This window comes from Sus scrofa, chromosome 14, assembly GCF_054392235.1.
Source record: "Sus scrofa isolate SSC_HxYL_T2T_F1_AM1 chromosome 14, Sscrofa_HxYL_maternal_Yorkshire_Landrace_v2.0, whole genome shotgun sequence".
NCBI classification, from domain to species: Eukaryota; Metazoa; Chordata; class Mammalia; order Artiodactyla; family Suidae; genus Sus; species Sus scrofa.
In genome coordinates this window covers 33,552,588-33,564,691 of record NC_139396.1, presented here as the reverse complement: position 1 = coordinate 33,564,691, position 12,104 = coordinate 33,552,588, and the positions used below count along the sequence as shown (strand labels likewise).

General features: G+C 39.5%; 1 protein-coding gene across 7 annotated transcripts in view; it reads right to left on the bottom strand.

Annotated features, from left to right (window-relative positions):
• The window catches only part of FZD3 (frizzled class receptor 3), a 113,982-nt gene that overhangs the window by 12,121 nt on the left and 89,757 nt on the right, over positions 1–12,104 (bottom strand). For 6 of the 7 annotated variants that reach the window (XR_014828438.1, XR_014828437.1, XR_014828436.1 and 3 more), the window contains one exon: positions 8,216–8,449. Coding sequence is in view for 3 of the 7 variants with exons in the window: in XM_084997782.1 (XP_084853908.1) it covers positions 8,216–8,449 (234 nt within the window). In the remaining 4 variants the exon portion in view is untranslated. Of the gene's footprint in view, positions 1–8,215; positions 8,450–9,894; positions 10,065–12,104 lie in introns of those variants that run through there. The other variant, XR_014828439.1, reaches the window with a different exon arrangement.

Here is a 12,104-nt window from a genome sequence, read left to right as displayed (position 1 = left end):
CTAATGATTATTTTCTAATGAGAGTTATATTGCATGCCTAGTGTTTTCCTTAACACCATCTTCCTTTTGTGAGTGATAATCACTGCAGAGGTCAGGGTGCAGACCCCGTCACTGGACCAACTGACTCTGGCCTTGATGACTTTGAAATGATTTATGGAGGGAGAAGAATGCAGAAACCCTAATCCTTATCAACAGCCACTTTTTTGTTTTGTTTTGTCCCCTCCACCCCCACCCTGAGCTAAACCTATAAAACCCCTTGCTGTCCTCTCTCAAGGGAGGACACAGTTTTGAGGGCATTAGTCTGCTCTGGCCTCCTTTATCTGGCAAAGCAACAAAGCTGTTCCTCCTGCTTCACTAAAACTCTGAGACTTAATTGGTGCCAGGGTACAGAGGCCAGTTTTGGTTACACTAATAAGTGAAAAAGTAACTTTTGATGATTTACACTGTAGAATTATTCAAATGGCTAATCAATAGGGGGAGAAAATCTACTAATTAGGCTCAGAATTAAGGTATGCCTTGTTCAAGGACAGAACCTGAAGCTAAGTAGATCTGAGTTATCTGGAACTATGCTAAGTAAGGATACTTTTCTCATTCAAATATGTTCTGGGTTCTTAAGGGGAAGGGTAATGGAAGAAATATGGCATTGTCCCAGGGAGTCTACAAGATTGGTTATAATCAGTACTACAGCAAACTCCAATTTTACTGAAAGACTAGGATTGGAAAAGAAGCATATGAAATTAAAGGAGAAATTAGTGTAAGCTTTAAAAAAAAAAGTGAGTGAATTGGCAGGCAATGATGATGCTAAGTGCAGACAGCTTCTTTCCAAATAGCCTAGTTAACAACTGAATTAACTACCTGTAAAAGGTCTTAATTACTTTTCATTAGGGCTTGAGGCTGTAAGAATGTTATTTCATAGAAGCTACATTAACTTAAATATACAAGCAACAAGCTTCTAACACTTTGTAACCCATATTCCCCCACAAAGCAAATTCTCTCTGTATCCCTAGCATAAGACTAAGCTTTTGAATGTGTCAACTAGATGAAGTTGCTTACTGCAGGCTCTCTTCCCCTCCATTGTGGTACTTATTTTGGAAAGCAGCAGTGGGAGCTGTTAAATTTTCTTTTGTTGTGATCCCTACTCACTGAGCCCCCATCAGAGGTGAGAAAACTCACACTCATACATACTATACATCTTTTTGTAGAAAGTATATTTAGGGTAACAAAGATAAAAGAAAACTGAATATAATTTATAATTTTAATTAATATATTACATTTTAAGTAATAATTCTAAAAATAAGGAGGTAGCAGACCATTCCTTTTTAAAAGTCATCAAAAGAACTAATCACAAGCCACCTGAATAGCTACTGGCTGTCAAAAAGCATTTATCATTTCCTTCATAATAATTACAAAGCTCATGACTCAATATGAATCATTTGTGAAATTTAAAGATTTTAAAGACTGATTCATATGCTCCTGAAGTGACCTAGTTTTACAGCAGTGCCTGTCAAATGTTTTCATTAGCTCACAGAGTTTAAAACTTAAATCCTGCTAAAATTATTTTAAAAAGCATATCTTTTTTTTTGCAGTTTGAATAAAGCAAAGAAGGAAATTTAAGAATGAAAAGCTATGTTAAAATGTTTTTAGGAGTTCCCGTCGTGGTGCAGTGGTTAAAGAATCTGACTAGGAACCATGAGGTTGCAGGTTCGATCCCTGACCTTACTCCGTGGTTAAGGATCCGGTGTTGCTGTGAGCTGTGGTGTAGGTTGCAGATGTGGCTTGGATCCTGCGTTGCTGTGTTGCTGTGGCTCTGGTGTAGGCCAGTGGCTACAGCTCCAATTAGACCCCTAGCCTGGGAACCTCCATATGCTGTGGGTGCAGCCCTAGAAAAGACCAAAAAAAAAAAAAAAAAAAAAAAAAGTTTCTAGAATTTCTTTCTTTTTTTTTTTTTTTTTTTTTTGTCTTTTTTTTGTCTTTTGTTGTTGTTGTTGTTGCTATTTCTTGGGCCGCTCCTGCGGCATATGGAGGTTCCCAGGCTAGGGGTCGAATCGGAGCTGTAGCCACTGGCCTACGCCAGAGCCACAGCAACGCAGGATCCGAGCCGCCTCTGCAACCTACACCACAGCTCACGGCAACGCCGGATCGTTAACCCACTGAGCAAGGGCAGGGACCGAACCCGCAACCTCATGGTTCCTAGTCGGATTCGTTAACCACTGCGCCACGACGGGAACTCCAAGAATTTCTTATGTTAATGGATAAAAGAGCGTTTAATTCTTATTCATCAAAAGACATTTGTGGAGTTCCCTGGTGTACAGCAGGTTAAGGATCCAGCATTGTCACTGCTGTGGCGTGGATTGCAGCTGTAGTGTAGGTTCAGTCCCTGGCCTGGGAACTTCTACATGCTGTGGGTGAGGCAAAAAAAAAAAAAAAGACATCTCATGTTCAGAACATAAATAGTTTGAATTTTTATTTGCATGTTTTGGTAAAATAATTACATTTTTTGCAAATGAAAATATTTCAGAATGAGCTTGTTAATCTAGTTAATAATTACTTTGCATAGTGATTATTGCCCTAAACCAAGTGTAAGATTTTTCTAAATATGATCTGCCAGCTAATTTGGAGATCTTTTACCTTTCATTGACTTCATAAGTTACTTACTTCAAATATGGCAAATGGAAAAAAAGAAGCAAAATCTGATGCAGTGTTCTAGGAATATCAAACTATTTAAAAATGTGAATTGAGAATTTTCTAAAATGAAACCTAAATCTTTGAGTTTAACAAATAAGACTCAAAGAATACATTTTACATAGAAAAAATTACTATATTGAGTTCTTATGTCTAATTATTTAAGTGAAATATATGGCTAGCCACAAGATTCTATACCATGAACAACTGCTCATGGATAATTGGGAATCAATTATATTTTTCAATTATATTTTTCAATTACATAGAAAAATACAGTGTCTAATTTCACTTGTAAATATGGGAATAACCAAGTTTATTTCTCTTTTGACAGTAATTTAAACCACTGTGACCATCTACTCTAAAATACCACATAAAATGTGCATTAATTTTAATATAAGCTTAGACAAAACAGGATGGTTAATTTGTTAAAAAGATAATGTGATGCATTCCAAAGTCAAAATGAAAGAAACTTAAAGATGATTTACTCTATGATTCTTTATATTATTTGCTACCATTAATATAAATAACTGAATTCACTGTGATTTCACTAGTATCTCATTCATTCCTTAGCTTTTTCCCTTGTCATGTCACCTATGTATCAACCTAACCGCTTGTTCTCAAATTACCACCTACCTTCTCATCCACTTCCTCTTCTACATCCCCTCATCTAACTACCAATTACTTATTTTCTGAAGTTGACATATATTTGTAGGTATATTTACCTAAGTCTATTTTATTTTATGTAACACTGGGATCACTAATTATCCATGAAGGAGTCTGGATTACAGTGAGTACTGAGAAGCAGGTGTGTGTGCATACATGTGATCTCATAGCCAAGATACCATGAAATGATAAAAAAAACCATGACCAGGAGTTCCCGTCGTGGCTCAGTGGTTAACGAATCCGACTAGGAACCATGAGGTTTCGGGTTCGATCCCTGGCCTTGATCAGTGGGTTAAGGATCCGGTGTTGCCGTGAGCTGTGGTGTAGGTTGCAGACGCAGCTCGGATCCTGAGTTGCTGTGGCTGTGGTGTAGGCCGGTAGCTACAGCTCCGATTCGACCTCTAGCCTGGGAACCTCCATATGCCACGGGAGCGGCCCTAGAAAAGGCAAAAAGACAAAAAAAAAAAAAAAAAAAGAAAGACAACCATGACCAAAATAGAGCATCAACATGTAAACTTAAAAACTGACTGGACTGCCCTGGTGGCTCAGTGGGTTAAGGATCCAGCACTGTCACTGCTGTGGCTTGGGTCACTGCTGTGGTGCAGATTTGATCCCTGGCCCAGAACTTTTGAGTCCATCACATGTGGCCAAAATAAAAATAAAAAAGCCAAACAAAAAGCCTCTGAATGATGCAGAAAGAAATCTCCAGGAGACGGCATGCCCACATTATTTCTAAAGTTATCTGACAGATATATTTGACTCCAGTATATACCTATGCCTAGCACCAGGCGAGATTCTGTGGGGGAAGACAGAGACACCTGTCATCAAGTTCATATTCTCCAGAAACTTCAGACTTAGCTGAGGAAAGACAACTGTATTGAAAATAGGTCACACCAAAAGAATGATTAAAAAGCAATTAATCGGAGTTCTGTGGTGACTCAGCAGGTTAAGAATCTGGTGTTGTCACTGCTGTGACATGGGTTCAATCCCTGGCCCAGGAACTTCTACATGGCTAAAGGGGTGTGGCTGGAGTGGGGGTGGGGTGGGGGGGAGGCAATTAATCAACTGTCCTGGGTATGGGAATTAAGCAGACTTTAAAGGATGAGTATGATTTTAATTAAGAAGAGAGACAGGAAAGGCCTTTACAGGAGGTCATAATCTATCCCCTAGATCTATGACACTATACTTTTTAGACTCCTTCATAAGTCTATTAGAGCTTTTCTCTGAATCACATGAGAGGCTATTCTTACTGTATTATTATCATTACTGTATTTACTGAGGTCTTGTTCTTCGTCTGTTTTTATTAAGAGCTAAGGGATTCCATCTCACAGTTTTAATTACCAACTACCTTATATTAACAATTATAAATTTTCTTATCTAAACTCCAGTGCCATTCATATTACAGAGGCTGAAATCCCCCGATATTTAATTGCCTTCAGAAATTCTCTACTCAATATGAACTTATCTTTTATTACCATTCATTCACCCTATTTATCTTCTCGCAGATATTTTCACGGGCCAATCTGACCTTTCCCTTTCCTGAAGTTCTATAATATTGCTCATCTCTAATACTCACTGTTTTAATTATATGCTTGCTTGCACCATTTTTTAATTGGTTCCTATGTATATGTCCTATCTTTCCCATAAGGTTTTATTCTCCTAGAACAGAGAAATTATACTTTAGCTTTCTTCTATATATCTTTTTATATACTGAATGCTACATGCATAGGAGTTATACTGTAATTGTTTGTTCCTTATTGAAAAGAAAGAGGATAATAAGTCAAATAACAAATAATGCTGAGAGTCAGTTCATGGAAGGTGCTGTTGACAAACATATTCTCAAAGATGCTCTGACTTCTTTCCTCTTTATGAGTGTCCTAAGTTAATACCTCTAAATTTCTGTAAAAACTCCTAACTGGGCTTACTTACAATCTCTTCTCCTGTACTGCTGCCAAAAGTATCTTTCTAAAATAAAAATCTGATTTTATCACCCCAATGCTCAAAGTCTTTTAATAGTTTCTCATTGCTGTAAGGGAAACAAAATCCAAACCTCAGTACATTTCATCTCCCACAGTTGCCTGGTACCTAACTGTTTGTCCTCCTTCCCTCTGCAAATATGCTGTTTTCTTGTCTTTAATTTCCAACTGCCTCCTCTGAATCCTATTCAAAGTAGAAGTGCTAACTTGTCAGTGAAGCTTTCTTAAGACTTTGGATGATGATTTAAATGGTTTTATTCTCTGGGATCCTAAAGCACCTTGTATATGATTTTATCATACCCATTAAAGTATATTATAACTGACTGTTTACTCTTCTCTCTTCCATCCTGTATCTCTAGCACTTGGAAGAATGTTTTTCTTTTTTCCTTTTTTTTTTTTCTTGTCTTTTTAGGGCTGCACCCACAGCATATGGAGGTTACCAGGATAGGGGTCGAATCAGAGATGTAGCTGCTGGCCTACACCACAGCCTCAGCAATGCCAGATCTGAGCTGTGTCTGCGACCTACACCACAGCTCATGGCAACGCCAGATCCTTAACCCACTGAGCGAGGCCAGGGATTGAAACTGGGTCTTCATGGATACTAGTCAGATTCATTTCTGCTGAGCCACGATGGGAACTCCAAGAATGTTTTCCATATAGGACTGCTAAATGTGAGGAAAAGGCAGGAAAGAGAAAGGATCTTTGAATGTGGTTAAAAATAGATCATTGGTGATGTTAGAAGGTATAGTTTAGGTGTGTACGAAGGTGAAAAAGACTACAAATATAAAAAATGAAGGATGGAATTGGTAAAAAGAGAATGTTCAAAATATTCATTTCAAAAATCTGGCAAGGAAAAGAAATAGAAATGGATAAAAGATAGAAAACACATCACAGTTAAGAAAGGCTGCCCCTTTTTAAAACACAGAATAGCTGACCAAATTAGAAGGCAAAAGAAAGTAGCCTGAGAGAACAAACCAAAAGATCTAAAAAGAGAGTAAGTGTAGGGAAGACACAGAAGGTTGAGAGAAAGGCTGGAATGAGACTGGAAGGATACAGTCCAGCTGTAGAAACAGACATGTTTTAAAGTGAACATAGAATATGTTCCATTTTAGGCACTGGAATTTTTATTCTTTCAGTTTCCCAAACTAGAAATCTTTTTTTTAGAAAAATCTTTGGCACACTCTTACTCCCCAATTGCTTTTAATCCATCACCAATTCCTATAATTTCATTTCATTCATTTATTTATTTTTCTTTTTAGGGCCACATCCCCAGCAAATGGAAGTTTCTAGGCTAGGGGTCAAATTGGAGCTGTAGCTACCAGCCATTATCATGGCCACAGCAATACTGGATCTGAGCCGTGTCTGCAACCTACACTACAGCTCACAGCAACGCCAGATCCTTAACCCACTGAGCAGGGCCAGGGATAGAACCCTTGTCCTCATGGATACTAGTTGGGTTCATTACCACTGAGCCACAGGTGGGAAATCCTCTATTTATTTTTTAATTATTTATTTATTTAATTTTATGGCTGCACCCATGACATATGGAAGTTCCTGCGCCAGGAATTAAATCAGAGCCACAGCTGAGACCCAACATGCAGCCGTGGCAACACCAGATCCTTTAATCCACTGCACCAGGCCAGGAAACAAACCTATACCTCTGAGGTGACCAGAGCTGCTACAGCTGGATTCCTAACCCACTGCACCACAGTGGGAACTCCTCATTTCTTCATTTTAAATATCTTTCATATCATTTCTTCCTCTGTTGCCACTGCCACTTCTCCCATAAGCCTTCATCATCTCTCAACTGAATTATTCCAAACTCCTAAGAAGTTTCTAATTCTAGTGTCTCCACAATCAAATTTAACAAGACAGCACATCTAGCCTTCTTTCAAATATTCTCTGTGAAACTCTCCCAACCCCTCCCCACCAGAAATAATCATGCACTCCTCCATGCTACTAAGCAGAAGGGTTGGCCAACTATGGCCTGCTGGTCAAATCTGCCCCCTTCCTATTTTTGTGAATAGTTTTACTGGAACACAGCCATTCCCATTCTGACTACATATTGTCTATGGCTATTTAATGCTATAACAGCAGAAACAAATAGTTGCTACAAGGACCATATGACCCACAAAGCTTAAAGTAATTTATTATGTGGCTCTCCATAGAAAAAAACTTGTCTACCTCTGGGCTATACCATTATATGTACATTTTACTTAATTATTAACTTATGAAATAATAAAAGTCGGTATCAGGCACTTACTGAGATGGGCACTGTGCCAAGCAACTAGATATATCATCTCATTTATTCTCCCTTCCTTCCTTTGCTTTTCAGGGCCACATCTGCAATATACAGAGGTTCCCAGACTAGGGGCTGAACTGGAACTACAGTTGTCACAACCACAGCAACAGCAACATTGGATTCCTCAACCCACTGAGGAAGGCCAGGGATCGAATCTGCATCCTCAAGGGTTCTAGGTGGGTTCGTAACCTACTAAGCCACAATGGGAACTCCCTATACTATCTTTTTTAAGCTTATTAAGAACAAAGATCATGCCTAGATCATCTTTGTATTCCCAGACCCTAGCACAATGCCTTAGTATTCTATAATTGTTTGCTAAATTAATCTTAACTAAAATAACCACTTTTACCCTGCCTTCTCCCTAATCAATAATATCCTTCAATGACTCAATACTGCCTACTGTAGCAAGTCTAAACTCTGAACTCCTCGGAATGACATTAAATTTGACGATAATCTGTGACAACTGCACCTAGTAAAGTTCAAAAAGGTTAATAATGATCAACTTCTTTTTCAGAACTGGCTGCTCTTCCTTCTGATGCTGTGTGACTCGAATTCAGCATATGAAATAAACTAAAATACCAATAAAATTTACCTGCCATCACGGGATCTGTGGAGGCTGCCATGGTAGCTGCTCACTTTGCTGTGGACACTCCCTGCTTTGCTTCTCTGATCATCCACCATGGCCAGCTGTGTTGAAGAAGCATGTGTGGATGTTCCTTGAGTGGAAGTTCCTCTTGATTTTCTTATAATAGGAGTATTTGGATCCCTCAGGAGGGACTGAGCAAAATCAGGTTCTTGTAGTACCTGTCGGCTCTCATTCACTATCCTAGACAACAAAATACCAAGTTTAAGATACAGACTACATCCTTACAGAGCAAAACCAATACTTTTTTGACAAACTGATGTTATTCTTGAAATTAATTGCTCATCAAATAATGTTTTTAGGACACATATAAGGTAACATTGTTGACAGAAGAAAGAACATAAGAAAAAAAATGTCCCCTAAAGTGGTATGATGGAAGGAGGTTTGTATTAGAATAAGGAAATCAGGATTTTAGTTCCAACTCCATCAATAAATATGTGATCTTAGACAAGTCAGTATTCCTTTTCCTTAATTTTCTTCATCTACAAAATTAAAGTATGCAATTTCATCATTTTTAAAAGTCCCTTCAGCTAAAGAAATTTATGATTTTCTAGGACACTGAAATATTACAAAGATATTACTATAAAGCAGAAAAACTATTTTCTTGTATAGTTTATGGGTTTTTTGGGGGGTGGTGGTCTTTTTAGAGCCACACCCATAGCATATGGAAGTTCCCAGGCTATGGGTCAAATCAGAGCTGTAGCAGCTGGCCTACACCAGACCCACAGCAACGTGGGATCCAAGCCACATCTGCAACCTACACCACAGCTCACAATGCTGGATCCTTAACCCAAGGAGCAAGGCCAGGGTTCGAACCCACATCCTCATGGATACTAGTCAGGTTCTCTACTGCTGAGTCACAACAGGAACTCTCATAGACACCTTTTTTAACTTGTAAGAGCAACTGTTTTAAGATTACAAGTTGAGGAGTTCCAGTTGTGGCACAGCGATTAAGGAATGTGACTAGGAACCATGAGGTTGCCGGTTCGAACACTGGCCTTGCTCAGTGGGTTAAGGATCCGGCGTTGCCATGAGCTGTGGTGTAGGTTGCAGATGCAGCTCAGATCCCAAGTTGCTGTGGCTCTGGCCTAGGCTGGCGGCTAGAGCTCCGATTCGACCCCTAGCCTGGGAACCTCCATATGCCGTGGGAGTGGCCCTAGAAGAGGCAAAAAGACAAAAAAAAAAAAAAAAAAAAAAAAAAAAAAAGATTACAAGTTGATTTTATGATAGAAGCAGCTGTCTATTATGGGAATAAACATGAATGATCATAAGCAGAATAAAACATGAAAAATTAATTTAAGCAAATATATGACTAAGTCTCAGACATACTAAAGGCTTAAGAAAAAAATTAAGAGGATGAATTATCTCAAAAACAGAAGAGTTTTAACTGCTACAAAAGAGTTAAAAGCTGATAGAGGTTTATGATGTTCAACAAAGCAGTAATTAAGAGCCAAATAGTTGCAAAGATCAGTGTCTCAGTTTATGTAAATGATCATGAGAATCATACATAAACTTAAAATTAGATAATTTCATTAAAAAAAAACCCCAACATGTAAAGATTGACTCATAAACTGAGAAAGTGCATATATTCTAAGCTTTCAAATTAGAAAAAGATCATAGTTATTATTGCTGCTGTTGTTTCTAGTGCTGGAGTAGAAGGGCTGAAAGAAAAGTAGTACTTGATGAGTACTTGCATTGTGCCAAGTATTTTACATATCTTCTTTTTTTTTTGGTCTTTTTATGACCGCAGCCATGGCATATGAAAGTTCCCAGGCTAGGGGTCGAATCGGAGCTGCTGCTGCCAGCCTGCTCCACAGCCACAGCAATGTGGGATCCAAGCTGTATCTGTGACCTATATTGCAGCTAAAGGCAACATCGGATCCTTAACCCACCGAGCGAGGCCGGGGATCAAACCTGTATCCTCATGGATGCTAGTCGGGTTCCTTAACTGCTGAGCCACAATAGGAACTCCCATGTATTCTTTAATCCTTAATGTTTTTATTATGGAGATTAATGTCCTAAAAAGATATATATATATACATACACACACACACATACATACACACACACACACACATTTTATTTTTTTTGTCTTTTCAGGGCCACACCTGCAGTACATGGAGGTTCCCAGGCTAGGGGTCCAATTGGAGCTACAGCTGCCGGCCTATGCCACAGCCACAGCAACACCAGATCTGAGCAGCGTCCGCAACCTACACTACAGCTCACGGCAACGCCGGATCCTTAACCCACTGAGCGAGGCCAGATATCAAACCTGCAACTTCACAGTTCCTAGTTGGATTTGTTTCTGCTGTGCCATGATGGGGAACTCCCTAAAAAGGTATTTCTAAGATGGGTTAGATATTCATTAAGAATACTGTGATCCCCATTTTATAGACAAAGAAACTAAGGTTCTAAGTGATCAAAGAAATTTCCAAAAGTCAACAAGGAAAACAACAGTTGAGGATCAAACTTTATTTATTTATTGCTTTTTAGGGCTGCACCCACAGCATATGGAGGTTCCCAGGCTAGGGATTGAATTGCAGCTATAACTGACGACCTACGCCACAGCCACAGCAAGGCAGGATCTGAGCCACATCTTCGACCTACACCACAGCTCAGGCAATGCCGAATCCTTAACCCACTGAGAAAGGCCAGGGATTGAACCCACAACACCATGGTTACTAGTTGGATTCGTTTCTGCTGCGCCACAATGGGAACTCCAAACTTAAGTTTAAATGGTTTAGAAGCCAATCATAAAGTAACGATGAAACAATGTTTACGTATATTCTAAAACCAAAATGTCAAAAACTAGATAGAAGAACAAATCAAAGTAGTTAAAACAACATTTGTTCTGTCATCAATGGCCCTATTTATACATACATACGTACATCCCAAGTCACTCTTTTTTTTTTTTTTTTTGTCTTTGTGCCTTTTCTAGGGCCACTCCCGAGGACGTTCCCAGGCTAGGGGTCTAATCGGAGCTGTAGCTGCTGGCCTAGGCCGGAGTCACAGCAACAGGGGATACCCCAGCCACGTCTGCAACCTACACCATAGCTCACGGCAATGCTGGATCCTTAACCCACTGAGTAAGGCCAGGGATTGAACCTGCAACCTTATGGTTCCTAGTCAGATTCATTAACCACTGAGCCACCACGGGAACTCCCCAAGTCACTCTGGACTGCTAAATTTTTTTTTTTTTTTTTTTTGTCTTTTGTTGTTGTTGTTGCTATTTCTTGGGCCGTTCCCGTGGCATATGGAGGTTCCCAGGTTAGGGGTTGAATCAGAGCTGCAGCCACTGGCCTACGCTAGAGCCACAGCAACGCGGGATCCGAGCCGCGTCTGCGACCTACACCGCAGCTCACGGCAACGCCGGCTCCTCAACCCACTGAACAAGGGCAGGGACCAAACCCACAACCTCATGGTTCCTAGTCGGATTCGTTAACCACTGCGCCACGACGGGAACTCCTAAATTTATTTTCTAAACGTAGGTTGTGATCTGATCCCTGGGCTGGGAACTCCACATGCTATGGAGTGGCAGAAAAAAATAAACAAAATCCAGAAACAAAATTTGATTTCCAGTCATTCTAATTTAATCCACCTTCAAATGGTGAAGGTTTGTCCTCTCATTTTACAAATAAGAAAACAGGTCCAGGAAAATTAAATAATATGACCCAAATAGTTCCAAAATAAGATTTCAAAAAAATTTCCAACAGTGTCAGATTTATAAGCATAAGCAAAGTCTTAAATGTGGCTTCACTCAGCGGAAGAACACTAACTGAATTAGCACAACTTTAGAAGCCAGTCTCCTTTAGGCCAGCATAACGGAGGGGCTAAGGGC